Raw genomic sequence first — 19,897 nt, forward strand, 5'->3', positions numbered from 1 at the left:
GAACATTGCTCCAATTTTATGAACTTGTTATCGATTTAACAGACATCAGTTAATTTTTCAATTTCTGTTGCGTGATGCTTGTTAAACGGAACTCGAGAGGAATTGAATGAAATTGCAGAATAAGCGGTCGCATCTTGATACACGAGATAATTCATGGTCTCGTGATGTGCTACATTTTTTATCGGGGTGCTCAGTAAAAAAACTCGTAAAAAAGAGGCGCGATATTATATCTCGACGGTAACGTTTGTCTAACTCTAATCAATAACCTTGTAAATCGTGTTTTAGCGATGCACATGTTTTACAGCATTGCAAAGTTAACAGCTTTGTGCAATGAGTTGTTCACTTTTATGTATCACTTGAAAACTTTTTCAATAATAATTTTAATGTGAATGTCGATCTTCATAATTTCTTTGAAGGAACACATTCAACATTAATATTTATTGAAACATCTGTGACATTTGATCCAAAATATAATTGCTTTTCTTTAGCTACGAATATATTTGACGATTTTTATTTGAAACGTTAACTACGTCCTACATGCAATTTTCTAGATTTTTATTAAATTTTGCAAACCAGAAACAGTTATTGAGCACTTTCTTAATATAAAAATCCATCTAGGAGAGTTAATTTGACAAATTGTGTTTTGCAATTGAAAGATTTCTTCATTTGACGCTTCGTTTTCGAGTACCTAAATCGAGTTTGAAAATTCAGCGATAACGCGTGCTATTAGTAGACAGCGGATGTTTCTGCAAAATTAAAATTTTCTACCTAAATAGCAACATTCTACAAGAATATAAAAATACTGTTATATTATTTGCAATCTATTAAACATATTAAAAAAGAAAATAAATTTCTATTATATTCCAGTTTGTTGCAATTGGCTTTACTGTGTTAAATTATACCTACTTACTTTTGTCATAAATGTAGAAAATCCGCAGTCTAGCTATTAGGTAGGAATCGGTTGATGCGTCTGATCATGATCTACCGATTCTACTTATTGCGTATAGAGTAGTATCTCCGTAACTGTCGTATCACAGTTCATCGACAATTCTAGTAAAGATGCTTAAACAAATTAAAAGCAAGGTGAAAATTATTGAAAGTCAGGAACTGCTTGTGGTCTACTGGCGAGTACTTCGCGAATTTCAGCGCGTGCTGTTTCAGTTCTTTTCGGCCTAGACAAGGCCTCTCAGCGAGCAGTTTGGGAGCAGTTCACGAGCAGTTTGCAAGCAGTTCGCGAGCAGTTTGCGAACAGCTCGCTAACAGTTCTCTTCGGTCTGGACCGAGGCCTTAGATTCGTGAGAAATTCTGTTTGATCACAATACCGCTTATTTACACATGGCGAGTATAGTTGTAAAGAAAAGTGAAAAGTTACAATTGGAAATCATACTGCACCCGCTACACTCCCGTAACTTCTTTCCAACTGATCACTATTTCATTTGGTAATTAAAACCATATTCTTAACTTATCAAGAACTCAATAATATTGACTGCTTGAATGAATGAATGATTTTCTTAAATCAGAACTCCGAAAATTTTTTGAAAAACCTATGTTCATTGAAAATAATGGTGAGCACATCATCTGCAATTAGGAATATTCAAATTTTTTGGTAAAAGTTGCCGTTAAAAAACAACGTTTCTCAAGAATACACTTGTACTTGTACTTGTACTTGTACTTGCAAACAAAACCATCCGCGGTCAAAGGCACGCGGGTCATTGATCAATAAGTAACTACGAAAGGCAGTGTAAGAAGTTCCTCCGTATTCTGGAAACATAAACCCAATGCGGAAATATTCAAGAGCCTGAATAGTATTTTGAATACTCGACTAAACTAAAGATAAAGTTCCTTTTTATCGTTTCCGAATGTTACATATTTGCTTTCATAACCGAAATGGTTTGCTTCGTAAAAAACTGTGGGAAATGCTGTAATACTTTTTATGATGCAAAAATAAACACTCCAATTTATTCCTATTTTGTGTGTACTTAGATACGTGCTTTTCACGTGTAAATATACAGACAAATGGATAAACATTTGATAAGTAAAATAAACAGAAAGTGCCACTTCTTAACGAATGGTTTGAAATTTCTGAAATCTACCTGCACGGCTGGATACTTTACCGAGAAATAAACATTTTTTTAAAAGATACACTATTTAAGGTATTTGATCAAATATGATTCTCACGCCGTCTATTAACACTTTATTTATCGGAATCCTATTAATAGACTTCTAAAGCACCGCGCTTTTTTTAAATATGTAGTAATCTTAAAAGAAATAATATCAGATTATATTACTGTTAAGATATTTATTAAAATAAATCTTCAACTATAAATCACTTACCTTTAGAAAGTATTGATTTGATTTGTTGATAAATAACGTGTTAAGAACCCATTTACTCAATGCTATTAAATACGTGATAATTGGGGACACAAGTTGTTTGAGCATTTATTCCATTACTAGCGATAACGTTATCATAAAGCAGATCATTTTCCTCACGTACTTCACCATAGTCGTAACAAAGTTAGGATGGAATGGTATTTCATGGTAGCTTTCAAAAGGGGTTTCCGGTCTATCGCCGTAAAGAGTAGATCATTGTTAAGAATTAATTAAACGAAAACAAGAGCAGCTAATCTAATGGTAGTTTTGATATTTTATCAAGAATATCTTAACTATACAAATTTATTTTTTGTTGCTGAATTTCAAACTATAAAGACTATCGAGGGGTCCGTTCGATACAAGCTTGCAACAGTCTTCAAAACAATCTTAAAATATTTTATTGAGATCTTAAAAGATCCTAAAAAATCTCCGAAAAAATTTGCATAAAAGGCGACGAGACGCCTCTTTGTAGAATGTGTTTTGCAAAATCTTAAGTGGGCTAAGAAAATATGTATTTTATGTATTTTTTATGATAAAATGACGCATATAACATACTGAAAAAGATGGAGAGGGCTCAAACTTATTTAACTCTACTGGGACACACGCTTTTTCCCAAAAAAGCTGTTAGAATGCGTACAATTTGTCCAACAAATAAAATAGGATATGGATAAAAAAATACATCCAAAACAATAATACTCTTTTACTTAATAATGGATCCAATTTTCTCCATTATCGATTTGGTGTGCTTTCTTCTAATGTTTTTTTTTGCACGAAACAAGTAGTGACCTCTAAACTTTTCGAATACGATCAATCCAAATTCTGAATTTTACCATAGACTTTTCTGTTTGTACTTAAAATAGACCAAAAGATTGTTACGGGATTTGTATCTGGTTATTGGGATAGCCAAACGATCACAACAATTCGATGTTTCAAGTAACCATTCTTTTACAAAATCCGTTTGCTTCCAGGCGTATCGGTCCAAAGCCAGAGCGTATTGGTTCAGTGTCGGAGCGTATTGGTATTTGAAATGTACTTTCGATCTACATTACATTTTTCCCAAATAAATTAATTTTTCGATATCTCTACATCGCCAGCACTCTCTAACTGGACAGACGTAGGTTCCAGTTTGAAATATTAACACATAGGTTTCAGATTCGATATGCGCTCAGCCCCAGGCAACTAACTTCGATTTCTAAAAGGGAAAGAATAAGTTTCGAATAGAAGAAACTCGAGTCGAAAGGGTGAAGGAGGCGATTCGTGTGCATAGAAAGGCTTGTTTGTGTGTTTTGTGTAGGTAAGCAAATCGCGTGCACGGGGGGTGCAATACGTTTGGCGAAATGGGGCACACGTACGATTACAGTAAGGATAGACGATCGGTGGCGAATAGGAAGAGGTAGTGGATGAAACCTAGAACGAGGCCGAAAGGACCTATTGAAACGAGCCAGGATCTCTTGAAGGTCCCGTTAGCCCGATAGATACGAGTCTATCGTATTTTATCGAGCAATCGTCTTCATGTCGTAATTGTATGAGGCGGCGAGACGTGAGACCTTCTTCTCACGTTTCTGTCAAACAGCAATTTCATCTGCAAAAACTCCGTTCAATGATTATTGCAACCGTTCTTCATTGCTATCGCGATCGATTGAGTGTTTTACGACGAGATCGTGTTGCGTCGCTATGTCCAGCAGTGGTTCGAATACTAACTAGGGAACCCCGATTACCGATACACGCCGATTTTGATGAAACTTTGCACAAGTGTTCGTTAGACCTACCTAAAAATTTAGTCGTATCCCGTCCTTTGCCGTTTTTTAATGGACAAAAATCAGTAATTCGAATAATTTCTCTATCGTAAAATTTAATAACGAAACGTAGTTTCTAACATTACTCGTAACGTTTACCGAATATATAAAATTCTTGCTGAAATTGAGACGCAATGTTTATTCCAAAAATCAGTGCACTTTTTTAAACTCGTGCCATTGATGAAATATTTATTTTTTCCATTTGATTTTCGTAAGTTCATAGATTCTTTAACACTGTAGTAGCTTTAAAACTAAGTAAGTAATTTTAATACAATAATAACAGATTATCCTAATTTTGTATGCAAAATGTTTATTTACTTCGAAGTGATTTCTAAAATAATTATCTTTCAGTATATCCGTGATTTCTTGTGTATTACTCTCGGACATGAACTTAAATTTTATGTTGATTGCTCTAATTTGACCGAAATGGAAATGTTAGTCGAGATCATTGTTAACTTGTTCATTCTCTCCAGGCCGCCGCGTAGCATAAGTTGGGTATTCTTTTGAAAAAGTATCAAGTCACTTAGGTCGCAAATTGATTAGTTTAGAAGTTGTGATTTTTGTCCCGAACACCTATATAAATCGGAAACGACAAAAGATATAAAAAAATGGTTGAAGTAAAAATTATATCATTTCTTTGGGCCTATAAATCTATGCGAAATTTTTTTGGAAAAATCATTTTTTTAAAAATCATACCCCTACGTACTTGTAACTTCTTTTTAAAACTTCCTTAATACTTTTTTTTTATAAATTCCAAAATTATTGTAGATTTTTACGTTCTTGGAGGATCCAAGATTAATCTACATCAGAGGCAAAATATGCGTTGAAATTATAAAGTGCAGTATCATTGAATATCATAGAAAATTTTGGAAAAGGAAAACATGTAATAATAATCGATAAATATTTGTAAAATAAAAAGGAAAAACAAAGCTATAGTATTTTACCCTTTTACGTTTCGCCAACATATTAATAGCTTTAATTAATAACAAGTTGAATAGTCTTCATTTACTTTCAATTTTCATATGAGAAAATCACCGAATTTAAAATAAACAAATAAGTGTTAATAATTGGGCTGTGAAAAGTAAGAGATCTACAGATAAACATTTTAGATGTACATGAAATAGACATGAATGGACATGAAATAAATGACATTGCCTCCATCTATGTTTTCTTTTTCCGTTTGTACATTCGTTCACAGTGCTACACATTATTATATATTATTACTTCGTTAATTTTATAATACAGTTTCTGCTGTAGTAAACCGTGAAAAAGGTGAACGTGCAATTTTCTGTACAACTGTAATGTTTGATGTAAAAGTCGCTAAAACTTTCCCTTGCGTAAAATAATTCAATTTAGTTGAAACATTAAATGTTCACTTTATTTCAGCGACGTGCAATGGCCTGTGTTGTAACCAAGAGACTGAACGAGAGTTGAGACATCAAGCCAGACAAGATTTTCATGACTTGATCCATCATCATAGCAGAAGTCTACAAGGTCTTTTGGCAACAACAGCGGATGCATTGAGGGGTAAGTTACCGTAAACGAAACAATTAAATCTCTTGTCACACAGAAAATTTGATGACGTAACTGGAACAACTTTAGAAACATAAAACTCACGTGATTACAGTGTGTGTCATTTTTATAATGGTATTTTTCTTGAACTGAAACAGTTACTTATATTTAATTGAAATAGTTAGATTCATTAAAGTTCACACGCCATTTAATTTTCTTTATATTATTAAATATATAGCATAAGCTTTCACATTTGTTTTCACGTTATTATAACTCGAATTATGAGAGGATCCTGTCCATAAATAAATTAAATTAATTAAATATGTCTGGTAACAAAATTTTCAATCGAGGTTTGCAGTTATTTTACATATTTGATATAAACAATGAAAACAGCTTTATGTACATCATATTGAATTTAATTAATCCAAATTCCATCAAGAGATGCAGAACTGATAATTCGAATCTAAAAATGCATTACCGAGTTTAAATAGTTTGTGGACTAATTGTCAGCGCTTATATATCATTTTCTGTTGTAATATGTTCCATATATGTTTTAAAATTGAGAATATGTTGCATTTTGAAATAAACAAAGTATGCAATTAACTGCAAAACTGTACAGCTGTAATCTCTACGTCAGAGCCGTGTCATTAGTATTAGTGAATTTTAGGTATTCTTGTATTTCACATAATAATTTGCAGAAAAATAATATTTCCAACAAACTAGTAACACGACAAATATTTACATCCTGGAAAGTGAGATTTCCCGGTCAATATTTATTATCTGTTTCTTCATATTTATTTACTGCTGTGTACTATAAGAAATGGTTTACTAAAACATGAGCTGCAGGGGAGAAACTCGGTCGAGTCTGCCATAATAACGAAGTTGGTCTAAACATGTTCTTTTCGACTTACAAACCGAGGGTACAATAAGAAAAGAGGGCAGCAACGACAGATTGCCAGAATGGGGTATTTCGTAGCCTCGCTGAAAGCTCCAGAAATGGGATTGAGCGAAACAGTTTCTTAAATTGGCAAAACTCAACCGCAGTTACTATTTTTACGTGCCAACTGGAACACACCCACTCTTTCCTTCCTTCTCGCGGACGCGCGTGTACACGTACATCTGTTTTCGTTGTTTTCGTCAGCTCCATCATCTGTTCTTTCATTGTCTCTTCTTTGCCCTTGAGGCATATCAATTAGTGTGCTTATTGTCGTTGAAACTTCTTTTTACTACGGTTATTTGTGCCTGTTGGTAGAGTATATAGCCTAACTATACGTGAAGATTTTTAAGTCATGGTTCTAATTGATATTAGTTTTATAATAATATTTGCGACCGGCGATTGATTTTAACACTAGATTTACGGAATCCGTCAAAATGACGGACTCTATATTTTTTAATTTATGATTATTCAGAGTGTAAAGATGCATTCGTGTGGAATTATTCGCTCGATTGTATTTCAATCAAAATCGCAGAAAATCTAAATCAATACATTCTTGTTATTTTTATAAAGCAATGTAAAATAGTCACTTCTGAAGCTCCGTAAACCTAGCGTTAAAGTAAAACGTCGTGACATTTTCGAGGATGTCTCGAGGATGTTTCAAGTATAGATAAAAAAAATTTTATAATTCCAAAATACGAAATCTAAAATGAAACATTGATGGTTAAAACATAAAATCGTCTAGAATTATGAAATACATTATGTGGTTTGCGATTTACGACCGAAATTATACTATGGCAAGTGTGTAATTCTCTTTTCACACCTTTCCGTGCTGTGCTATTTGTTTATCTATCTTCTGCCTCGGTAACGTAAATATCGTTAGAAACCGCGGGAATATTTGTGGAAAGACTTTAAGAAGATTCCCTCAACCGGATTCTTCAGAACTTTCCCAGTGCTCGTGAAGCTCGCTCGGAAATCTGGAAAGTTTCTGGGACACATTTCGTAAATAAAGTACGGTGAATCTTCATTGAGAGAGAAAAACATTCTTTTGCAGAGGAGGGATCTCTTCATAAGAGAAGAAACTCTATTGCAGTAAATTGACTATTTCGAATAGGTATGATGTGTAGATAAAGGGAGGCCAATTTTCCATGCAACATATAGAATAACTGTTTCAATAATTTTGTTCGTCTTTTTGTGTATGACAGATACATAGATCACGAGTTTTCCGCTTTCCGGTTTTCAAATAAACAAAACAGGATATAATATACAAGTCAAATAAAATATAAAAATACACGGAAAAAATAACAAAACGCACAAAAAGAGCTCATAAAAATAACACGATCAATTATTGTTTATTAAACGAGAAAGGTACGGGTTCAACAATTTCGTTGAGTTACGAGAAATTTTATTATTTTTGTTGTTTTACTTTATTTTCTGTCTCGAACATTAAAAAAAATTAGTTCACGTTTTAAATTACCATAATGTAATTATTATAATACAAGAGTGTTCTAAATTAGTGGCCGCATAATGTATTGTATGTCATATGAATTCTTAAGATTCATTTTTATTGTAAAAATGATATTTTTTCAAACGCTTTTTTACTAACATGCCTATACTTCCTAAAATGTGTATGCTTTTCATATTTTGTATGGAACGTTTTTCCTCAACGTTACATATTCAAGGTGAATATACAATTTACTGTGATCAGTAGTCTGCGAATCTTTATGTAAAATAAAAATTTTCAACACGAATTGCAAGGAACAGGGACGAAATAAAAATGTATTTTTTCTTGAATACGTTTAATAAGATAATAATAATAATATATTGATATCCTTAAAATCATTTAATCTTATTCCTGTATTAAATTGTACTTACTCAATTTGATGTTAAATGCATAATATTCGCAGTCCAGTGAGACGGAATCATTGATTAATTAAACAAAGAACGGTTTGGAAGTTGAACGATTATTTTTGACTGCAAGTTGCAAAATAAAAACGCTCATTGTAAGTTATCTGTAATGTATAGATATATGTTGTCGCGGACTTTTTTGCAGTTCTTTTTGTTGCCAACAATTCCTCCATACATCATTTTGATATATTATCTTGAAAGGTTTAGGCAGCGTATGCAATAAAAGCCGCTCGGATGGCCGTTTTTCTCCGACTTACTTCACCTTTAGCGTCGCTGTTCGGCCCCCTAATAAGTTAGTGTGATAATATATAGCCTATGCTACTTTCAGTAATATAAGTTTCATAAAAATCAGTACGTCTTTCTGGTTCTAACATCGGACGCCTATTAATAATCATTTCGATGACTGAGCTGTACGTAAAAAGCTCAATAATTTTCTTTTAAATAATAATTTCAGATGAAGTTATTGCATTATATTTATTCTAAAAAGGCTATAGCCGGTTTTTGGGGTCAAATTCGCCCCTGGCCCTATTTTAATGTAGTTTGAACCATTCGATAGCCTAGCAAAAAAAAACCTTTCTGCCAAGTTTCAGCTCGATACCTTATCTGTAAGGGTAGGTATAGAAGAAAATCGAAAATCCAGTTTTTGGCCCATTTTCCCCATTTACCACCAAACTAATTGATCGTATTTACGCAAAAGAACACATCTCATCATAATAGCTACGATTCCTAGTATGTGGCTTGATATCCGAAATGTGCCACATTTTTTCAGAATTTTAAATTGTCATTAAATGGTGAAAATGGGCCAAAAACTGGATTTTCGATTTTCGTCTATAACTACCCTTACAAATGAAGTATATTTGAATAGTTCAAACAAGATTAATATAGGGCCTGGGTCAAATTTAACCCCCAAAACTGGCTATAGCGTTTGTTGAATTACAGTCCGCGACAATACTATAAGACATCACTTAAAACGAAATAATTATGTGTTATATGAAAGAACTTCATCGTCTTTCATACAGAGTGTTATTAGTTACTTCTGGAGACGTCGTTTAACGTAGTGTTTTCGTTAGTATTTCTAAGAATTTGAAAGTAACACCAACTTACCTTTTATTAACTGCGACAAAACTATAAGACAGGTAATGTTTTTGTAAAAAATTAACACGTACAGATTGTTTTTATCGGTTATTAATATTATGTGTTGCCACCTTTATTTTTTAGGACATGTAACGTTCTTTTTGGAATAGATTTATACAAGTTTTTAATCGTTTTTTGCTTAATTTTTTTCCATACCATTTCAAGGTAGTTTTTCAATTGTTCTACAGTACTACACTGGTTTCCTTTAGAATACACCTCCCTGGCTAGTATTCCCCAAAGGTTTTCAATGATATTTAAGTCGAGAGATCTCGCTGGCCATGATAAAACGTCTATTTCCTTATTTTTAAAGAAGGCCTGTACTACCTTTGCTGAATGCACAGCTGCATTGTCTTGTTGGAAAATGTATTTTTGGTTTGCTATGGACTGAGCATGTTTTGACAAGTGCTTATCAATAACATCTATGTATTTCCTGCTGTTTATTTTTATGGAAATAAATTCAATTTCAGTTCTTCCATGGTATCCTATAGCCACCCAAATCATTATTCCTTCTCCATCCATTTGTCGCCTTTGCAGTATCAATTCCTCTTTTCTTAAATCGTGAAAATAATAATTTAGATTATCAGGGCCATCTAAAGTAAACCGTTCCTCGTCAGAAAAAATTACTTTCCTCCATTTCTTACGCCAATGCATGCGTTGTTCTGCAAACTCTAATCTGGCTTCTTTATGGCGGTTAGTTAGCGGCGGTCTTTTCAAAATATTACGCCTTTTTAAATGATTTGAAGCCTTTATTATTCCTTGTACTGTCCTGACACTTGTTTTTATACCAGTTTCTGTCGCAATTTGTCGTGATGTAGAGTTCCATGAATGTCGTAAAATATTCCGTCTGTCTTATGCAGTTGTCAACTTTGGACGGCCTCCTGGATTCTTCTTACCATAGTTTTCACTATTTTTTAAATAATTATAAACTACACAACGGCTTCTTTCAAGAATTTCTGAAATTTTTGCCACTGAATGATTTTCATTTCGCAAATTATTGATAATTTTAATCTCTGTTTCATTTAATTTTTTTCCTCGTGGCATCATGTATAAACACGAATATTGCAAGTTGGTTAATATTTTTCAGGTTTTACTTAAATTATTTACTTCAATTACTGACACATTAGAAGAATATTTCATTGATGATCTTTTTGCTTTCACTGTTTGCGAGCAACTGTCTTATAGATTTGTCGCGGCTAACAAGAGGTCAAGCTTGTGTAGCTTTCAAGTTCATAGAAATTCTGACGAAAACAGTGCGTGGAACGACGTCCCCGGAAGTAAATAATAACACTCTGCATGAAAGACAATGAAATTCTTTCATACAATACATACTTATTTCGTTTTAAGTGATGTCTTATAGTATTGTCGCGGACTGTATGAAGGAAATTGATGATTACCACTTTCGTTGCATAACTTCGATTTTTGCCTGCATTTTCGGTCCAGATTCGGACAACGTGCGAACTTCTACTGTAGATTTATTCATTTTTGTAAGTAATGTCTAGTCTGTCATTTCTATGAATTTAAGCAGAACATTTCGGGAAAGTGTTGTTACGGTTTTATACTTTTAAGAAGCACAATAAAAGAAATTGATTTTTTACCGGCCTTCAGGAGACTACACCCTTCAGTTTCGAAACACAATTCGTTGAGGTTTTCTGTTTTCGCGAGCGTGTGCAGCTGCATAATTTCAAGATCTCTCAGGAAAATCGGAAGCTGAAAGGCTTTGATCCGTCTTGGCGGGAAAGGAACTGGTTCTGGTATGGCTAAATACGTACCGGGCTCGCGATAGCTAGCAACACTCTTTGAGCGTAACGTCGCTGGTGGTTTTCCACCCTTTTCTTTCTATTTCTAAGTCCGCCCAGCCCTCTCTGGTTTCCCTCCACCATTTTCTCTTCTTTCCAGACACGTACAGCCCGCGTTGCAGCTTTCGAAGTTTTTACTTGCTCCGTCCCCTACTGTTTTTACCCTTTCTTCTTTCGCAATCCTCATCTCCTCTTCTCTCGTCTCTCTTTCTCACCCTGCTTCCGCTTCCACCCCCCTTCTCTCTGCCGCCGCCGTCGCTCGTTCTCTTGCAGCCGATTCGATTCTCGATATGGCGTAAAAACGGTACGATCCTCGCTTGAATTTCGCAGAATGGTCACGGTAAACGCGCGGCGGAGGTAAATTTAAATTCAGCAACAGGGACGGCGAAATAGCGGAGCTGAAACGCGCGACCGTTGGAATAAGAAACGGTCGGTCCGACGAATTTGACCAGCGCATACGTTCTTTCGCGATATTTCCCGATTGAATGCCGAGCTCACGAAATTCAGAGAATACTTGCGGCAAACCGAAGCCAGTTTACTGCAATAAACACTCGGTAATATTGGCGGACTATACAGGATGTCCCAAAATTGTTGTACTTCCTCGAAGGTCGGGATTCCCTAGGTCATTTAAAGCAATTTTTTCCTTTACGAAAATGTTCTCCGCGGCTTCGGTAATGAGTTATTAACGAAAACTCACGGACCAATCGGAGCGCAGCTACGGTGGACGGATTCCGACTTGGCCACGGAGAACATTTTCGCAAAAGAAAAAGTTATTTTAAATGATCTCAGGAATCACCTCTTTTAAGGAAGTACCAAATTTTTTGGGACACCCTGTATAATCCGGTCAATATTTTCATGAATAACGCGCGTACGATAATGTGATACAAAAGTTATTCGCTCTACGCTTAATAAAATGTAGTGAAATATATTTTTCGGAAGACAATGAAGGAATTTAAGCGCTTAAAAAACTCCGTGCTGCATTGAATTCATCTACTGAAATTGTGAAAGAAGTTATCGATAGAATTAACCCTAATTAATGTACGAATTGAATGCAATTCGAAATAACCAAAGTTATTATTTATTATTTCATTTATCATTTATATAAGCTTGACAATGAAGTTTTGTATACCATCAAAACGGTAGCTTTGTTGGTAATATTTGCCATTCATATTAAACAATATTTTACTTTAATATGTAGTGTCATCAGTAGAGTGAGGATTTTTATGTAAAATAAAAATGTTGTACATCAATCGTAGGAAACGGAGGTCTAGAAAAGGTTGTTTTTTTCTTTAATAATTTTAATGAATTGGAAATTAACACATTGAGGCTTCTCAATTCTCTTAACCTTTATGCAATTTTATATTGTACATTCTCTTTTTTGTCATAAATGCATAAAATCTGCAATCTAGTCATAAGAAACACATGATGTACAGTGGATCCAAAAAGTATTTCAAGAGAAATTGTCAATATTCAGAAATTAGAAAGAAATTATCTGAGAAAAAAATTATTAAAGAGAAATAATAATAACAATAATAATAAAATTATTAGAGACAAATTATCAGTATTGTCAAGCCACTACTTTTGCAGACCACTTTTTATTTTCTCGTAACGAATCTGATCGTTATTGTATGTAAAGGGTATTACTGCTTTGTTTTACAAGATGTGCAATGTACTGTTACTGACACAGTTTCTGACGGAAACATGTTACAAGTATTATTCAATTTTTGTCTTCGTAGTATTTTTTATCGATGCCTTTTATAGAACAAGAATTTTGGCAATGAAAAGAAATCGAGGGTTTGGAGAGACACGTTAACAGCAGCCGAAGAAAGCAACGAAAATACAGATTACAAGGGCTAAAAGACAAAGTATGAAAAACAAACCGAAAATAGTCAGTATCTAATCCTGGCGAAGTTCTTGCGTAGGTTCGCCCTCTTGACGTTCCATCGCAAGAATAGAAAAGCTTTGCAAAGCGATCGTGGATCTATTTAACTTCGATCTCTATTGTCTTTTTCATTCCAAATTCCTTCGTTGTTCCGCACCTTTTTTGCTTTCTCTATTGTTCGTGAAAGCGATCGAGTAATTTTTTAATTCGTTTGAAGTGTAACTGTGATTGCAGTGAAACAAATTGGAATGAAACGATACGTAGGTATTATTTTGTATAAATATCTTCATATCGTAAACCATGAGATAATTGCGTAACATTCTATGAAAACGTTTGAGAGGTATACATATAGTAAATGTAAACATTTTTTTTCAAAAATTTAGGGTGACTAAACATTTTTCATTTATTATACAAGATATTTCACTTAACTTGACCATCTTAAATATTTCGCGATATTTTTTATGATAGGAAAGAAGGCCAGAGGGAAAGAGTATTCGATTCGAAGTGATAGGCAAACAAATTTTCTCAAGGTCACTTTTTTCGAGATTTCACGGTCATTGAAGTTTTGTTTTTAAATGAGACTACATATTTCCATTATAGTAGTAAAAAATCAAATTTAACGATACCCGATATGTTCGTATGGGGAGAAGGTAAAGGTAAGATTTGTATGTTTCACACTGATTGCAAAGTGATTGCAACAGTAGTTGTCTTGAATCAGTTACCAGTCGTCATTCAATATTATAATTAATATTGTTATTAAAAGTTTTCTTATACACGTGTTGTGTAACAGACACGTTGCCGATTGAAGCATACGAGTCACACTACCAGCGTTAGTGTGTCTTTAAGTAGACTAATTGTAAAAAATAAAGAAATGTTAGGTACAGTGAATCCGGGATATGTATACGTCGCCGAGGCTTCTAAGTTAGCCGTCGCGGAATTATCCCCACTAATGTGGGATATACTCCGTGAGGGGCCAAGAAACTCGAGAGCCGCCGCCACCAAGGAGTGTGAACATAACACGTAGCAGTGAGCCATTATAGTTGCTTTGTCTTCTATAACGTCGTTTAGCAGAAAGACGCCATAATGGCCCGCAGTACTTAAAAGGTTAACACTTTTGAAAGTACTCACATGTGGGTACCATCTATTTAATTTTTAACTGAGTTAAATGTTGTCAATACTAAATATCAGATTGATTTTCTGAATTTTCGATAAAAGTTCCAGTGACTACACTTCTTGTTAAATAGGAGCACTGTTTATTAATTGAAACATGTTCCAGCAATAAATAAATGTTTAAGTCTGCCTTTTTGAATAGGATCTATGCGTTGAAAGCATTTCTCTATTGAGAAATCTTTCAAATCAACACCGCGCTATTCGTTCAATAATATTTTTCTCACGAGTAGTGTTAATGCTGTTATAAAAATAAAGCTTCCGCTGCATTGTGCCTTTTTTCATATCCGTACAAACAAAGTACTCGAATTTAATTTTTCTGTACCGTTTAGTTCGTTTTGTTCTCCCAATATTTCATTTAAAAATAATTTTGTATCTGACAATCTGCCATTTCAATTAACTATTTCATGCTCATATGCGCACTGGACACGTGATTTGATTCGCGCACCCAATTCGCTTTGGGTCTGCGTCTGCGTCGTGACTAACCCAGAAATGGCAGGGAGAGGATGACTGTATTCCCCTCAATTTCCCCTGTCTGGCAACACTGGTTAGAACGTTCGTTATTCGACGCCGACGAGACGCCTCGGATTGCAATTTTTATTCTGCGATGCTAGGAACGAATATATTTTTCATCTACATCCGTTTTATTCACCTGTATCCTTCTGTGTCAATCCTTCAATATCTATCCTTCGGTATTCACAATACCGTGTCACTTTATGCGTGTGACTTCCTGCGACTGATTTAATTTCTACCTGCATTGCTATGCGAGATATTTCGTGTATAGCACCATGGAACAGAAATTGCGACGCGCGTCCATGGCATCGAGTAAAATGAACGTTGTGACGCGAGATATGTCATCCATAGTATCGCCAAGCGACATAATTATGGCGAGATAATTTGTCCTGAATGACAAAAAGGTTAAGGGTTGAGTGCTACGTATATTGTAATTACGTGTATTGATATTTCTTACCAAATTTGAAGATCAATATTTAGCATAATTTATTCAGTAATCTAAATTTTATTAGGATCGACAATGTGCGAGAATGTTGCAAAAAACATTGTTATCACTTTACTTACCGGCAATTTTCTAATAGTCTTTTTAAAATCGAAAATTGACAATTTAAAATTGAAAATTTTTGTAATCGATATACGTAATGTATCAATATCTTCTGAAATGATATTTAAAACAAAATTATCGAGCTTTGTTTACATACAGCTCTGTCATTAAAAAGCCTATTGATAGGCTTCCGGTAGGTAAAATGTTACGATAAACATTCCACTAAGATAGAAAATTGAAGGAAAAGTTCGGTTTATATTTGAGCCTATGTTCGACCACTTTTTCGAAAAAATATCATAGCATTGTTGTTCTGGTAAATTAAAGCATTGCCTATGTAAATTTAGAGTATTCATAAATTATACTCTCTGACAAATTCAGATATTTATTAACATTTTCAACAAAAAAAAAACATATACGCGCGGTAATTTGATTACGTTTGTTAACGTTTGATTACTAAAGAATTCTATTCGATCCCTGAACAGTTTGGCAGCACCGGTCATCGATAGCCATTATGTCAGACGGGGCGCATTAATCAAATGTTATGACTATGGAGGTAGTTGCCGAGAGAAATGGTGATAGCGAACGTGTTAACCGATTTAAATGAAGTTTTTTTTTAGCAATATCTATTTCCGAACATAGGTCGATCGATAAATGAATGGATCTCGCGGTCGCAACGGCAGCGACCTGTCGATTGCACCTGGTCCACGGAAAGCGAGAAAGAGATAAAGGAAGAGGGAGATAGAGCGGGCGTGTAAGAGAGAAAAAGAGAGGGGACAGTGAGGGAATGAGAGTGAGAGAAAGAGCTGTGCTACCGCGCGTATACCAGTTCGATGCTGCAACAGCATATCTGGTCCTGTTTGATGTCCAGGACCGGGTTCCACGGTCCGGATCAGGAGGGTTAACGGCTGAATAAGGTGGGGATGGAGAGCCGGGCGAAGGCAGAGCCCGCTTTCTCGCATCCGTATAAGGTTGTGCGTGCATTGCAATTTGTAATGCTGTTCGATGCTCTCTCGAAAGTGCAGCTTGCACGAAACCTCCGGGCAACGAATCCGAAACTGACCGGTCCATTCGGCCACGAAATGTGCTAGCGGTAATTATCGCGAGGATGTTGTTCGCCCCGCGAACGTGTATCCGATATACGCTCTGTTGAATGCACCGTCGCGGTGCCTTGTGTCGTGTCGTGTCGTGTTCCTGTCGGATTAGGCGTTATTCAATTAAGGGGATCCATCTTCTCGCTCAAAAGCGGCTTCTTAAAGTACTATTTAGAATTAACACGTTCACTGCTGGAGCAAACACCTCGAACATTTACACAAAATTACAGTATTCGATAAAATTCCATACCTGAAAGAATAAAACCCGAATTCCTAACATTGATCGCAGTGAGATTGCCCTATTAACTCTTTTAGTTCATTCTGATCTTGATCGGATTCAGATGATACTTTTGCAGATATATTTGTGACATTTTTCTGATTAAAATGAGTCCAAACATGACATAGTTTGGGGTATATTTGCTCGTTCAATTGACGATTTAGTGAAACCTCGATTATCCGAACCGACGATATCCGAATTCTCCGCAAACGTGTTTCGCATGTATACAGATCAACCTAAAGCGATCTACATATAACGAGATTCGTTGTACAAATCATTAAAGATTGACTCTAGCACTGTAGTTTGGATAATCGAGGTTCTACTCTATCGTGAATTAAACAAGTAAATGTAATCTATGGATTCTATGGATCTATTTTTTTATGCATTTATGGCAGAATAAGTAGGTGAAATACAAAACAGAATTTAATATTACTAGTATATAGACGCGATATATACTGTATCATTTTAGATCGCGGATTCAGAGTTACTAGATTAAGACTTGTCTCCCCACTCTATCTTCCCCTCCTACGACGCTATTCCCCCACGCTTCCGCCACGGTCCGGTCACGTGACGCGTTTCGTCTCTGTCGTGCATGCGTCACAATGTCACGTGACTAATCTGGTTCTGGCACAGAGAGGGTACATAACTTCTTCCCCTCAATTCGAGTCAATTCCCCTAATCTGGCAGCTCTGTGCGGATTCTATGCGTTTGTGACAAAAATGGGTAAATGTATCATAAAAAGATGGAGATATCGGAAGAATTTAGGTACGTTGTTTTCAAAAAATTGAAATCATTAACAGAAGAAGCAAATTTCTATCTAAGATCCGTTTCTTAGAAGTGACGCATAAAAGTTTCATTCTGCATAATGATTCGCAGTATAATGATTGTGTAATTCGCATACTAAAAATTCTAGTGATTCGACGGTTGAACGTCGAGTCACTAGAATCGTTAATGTTAGGTGATTTCGTAATAATTTTCCTTATATGTAGGCGGGCAAGACAACATTGTTCGTTATCGTTTAATCGTCCGCATAAAACGTGTCTCACGCATGTCGAGATTCATGAATGCACGAGCAACAATAATAGCAACGCTCTCCCGCTGGGTGGGACAGCGAGTGCACTTAGAATCGCAGCGGTTGTACTTGTTGATGTTTTAACAACCCCACGTGCGAAAACGGAATGCGGAGAGAGAGAGCAACACTTTTAACCCCACCGATACCATCGACGTTTTGCGGTTTATGCTCAACCGGCAGACTAATTGACCGTGAAATCCTATTGTTTGCGGTGGAAATATTAATTACAAGATCCCCTCAATACTTTTGAAACATTTTAACGCTGCGGCTGACGGACGTTTACACTCCGCCATGATTAATTTGTGTTTAGAGTTTCACTTTTGCCGGTCAGTCGAGGTTTCTTTGGCACAGAGATTAATTCGTTTTTAATTAAGGACTCGTACCTGGTCATTTGCTTGAAAGAAGCGCGCTGCATTAGGAGTCTGAATTTTTTTTTAAAAGCCACGTAAGAATTCTTGAAATATTTTTTGTGTTTATTTAGATAATGTTCCGGGGAATACATACACAAATTTTCAGTTTTTGATATTTATTTTGTAGTATGATGTGATACATTAAGAGTTCTTTCTTTTTAGATAGACGGACCGGATTGCGGCTGTAGATCATGTCCAAAATAAAAAAATAAAAAATGTTTTCATTAAACATAGTAATTGTTATTTTTCATTTTAAAAAAATGACTATTTGGAAAAACGGCTTCAAATTAAAGTACGATGTCGAATACGTATGTTTTACACAACCATAATTAGGTATTGTACGTCAGTATTGTGAGTTTTCTTTTTCTTCTTCTCCTTCTTCTTCTTCTCTTTCACAAAATAACTGTTTTTCAGTTCTTTTTTGTTAATGTAATTCTGGGTTCCCTCGATATTTTAGGACGCTTTCCTACTGTGCTGAAAATTATTAAATATATCAGTTTTAACCTTTGGCGGATTATTAATACATCTTTGTAAAATATGCCGTATTCTTTTAAAGTGTAAATATGCATGTAATTTTAAGTTACACTATTTTTACGAGAGTTTTTGGAGTACACTGTAGCTAATATTTGAATATACGTACGTATAATTTGAAACAATATAATTAAAAAAGAATTAAGATTCCTAGTCTGTATGGGCATCTGAACAGGAATAAAAAATTACTAAAAAATAAAAGATGGTATTGTCTAAAAGAAAGTCTTCTTACAATTTTTATAACCACAAATTGCTGAATGAATTTTATAAATATCAAGTTAGTCCAAGTTTATGGCAAAAGATTAAATGGAAAGATAAAATGGAAGATTAAAAATGGAAAAGTTCATCGTAATGTAAATATATCTGTTATATATACTATTGGGGTGTATTGGTTTGAAAACTGGGTGTATGGGATGCTGTGCATTCCGTGATCAAGCAGACCATTTCACGTTATAAATATTTTTCTTTTGTTAAACATTCATACCATATATTTACCACTACGGAAAAATACAATATTTATATTTTTACATCATGGCGGCATGGATTTTTTAAACGCCATTTCTGGTGTTTGTATACTTTAGATACATACGCTTAAAATGCAACGATTTTAAAATAGGGTCGCTCCTATCCTTCTGAATAATAAGTCATTATAAAAATCGCAATACTACTACTGTCACACCGTAAGCAATCGGCTAGATAATGCTTAATTTACATTTACAGTATGGGATCAGTTAAAAAATTTTATGTATGCAAAGATTTGTGTATGCAGACAGAAGAAGAAATGCACAGTACTGGAATATTTATTGAATTATTCATCACTCTTTTTCAACCGTCTTAACGAAACAGGTTAGAAGATAAAAAATATAGAAGTTGTTAACAATTTACTATTGTTATTTACTATCCCTCTTTACTATTGTTGATTAAGAGTATTTATTTGGACAATATTTTTTCATGCTGTTC

General features: G+C 34.8%; 1 protein-coding gene across 2 annotated transcripts in view; it reads left to right on the forward strand.

Annotated features, from left to right (window-relative positions):
• The window catches only part of Dally (division abnormally delayed protein), a 308,320-nt gene that overhangs the window by 15,145 nt on the left and 273,278 nt on the right, over positions 1-19,897 (forward strand). For both annotated transcript variants that reach the window (XM_076789540.1, XM_076789541.1), the window contains exon 2: positions 5,553-5,693. In XM_076789540.1, the coding sequence (XP_076645655.1) occupies positions 5,553-5,693 (141 nt within the window). The remainder of the gene's footprint in view (positions 1-5,552; positions 5,694-19,897) is intronic.

This window comes from Halictus rubicundus, chromosome 6 (assembly GCF_050948215.1).
Source record: "Halictus rubicundus isolate RS-2024b chromosome 6, iyHalRubi1_principal, whole genome shotgun sequence".
Lineage (NCBI taxonomy): Eukaryota > Metazoa > Arthropoda > Insecta > Hymenoptera > Halictidae > Halictus > Halictus rubicundus.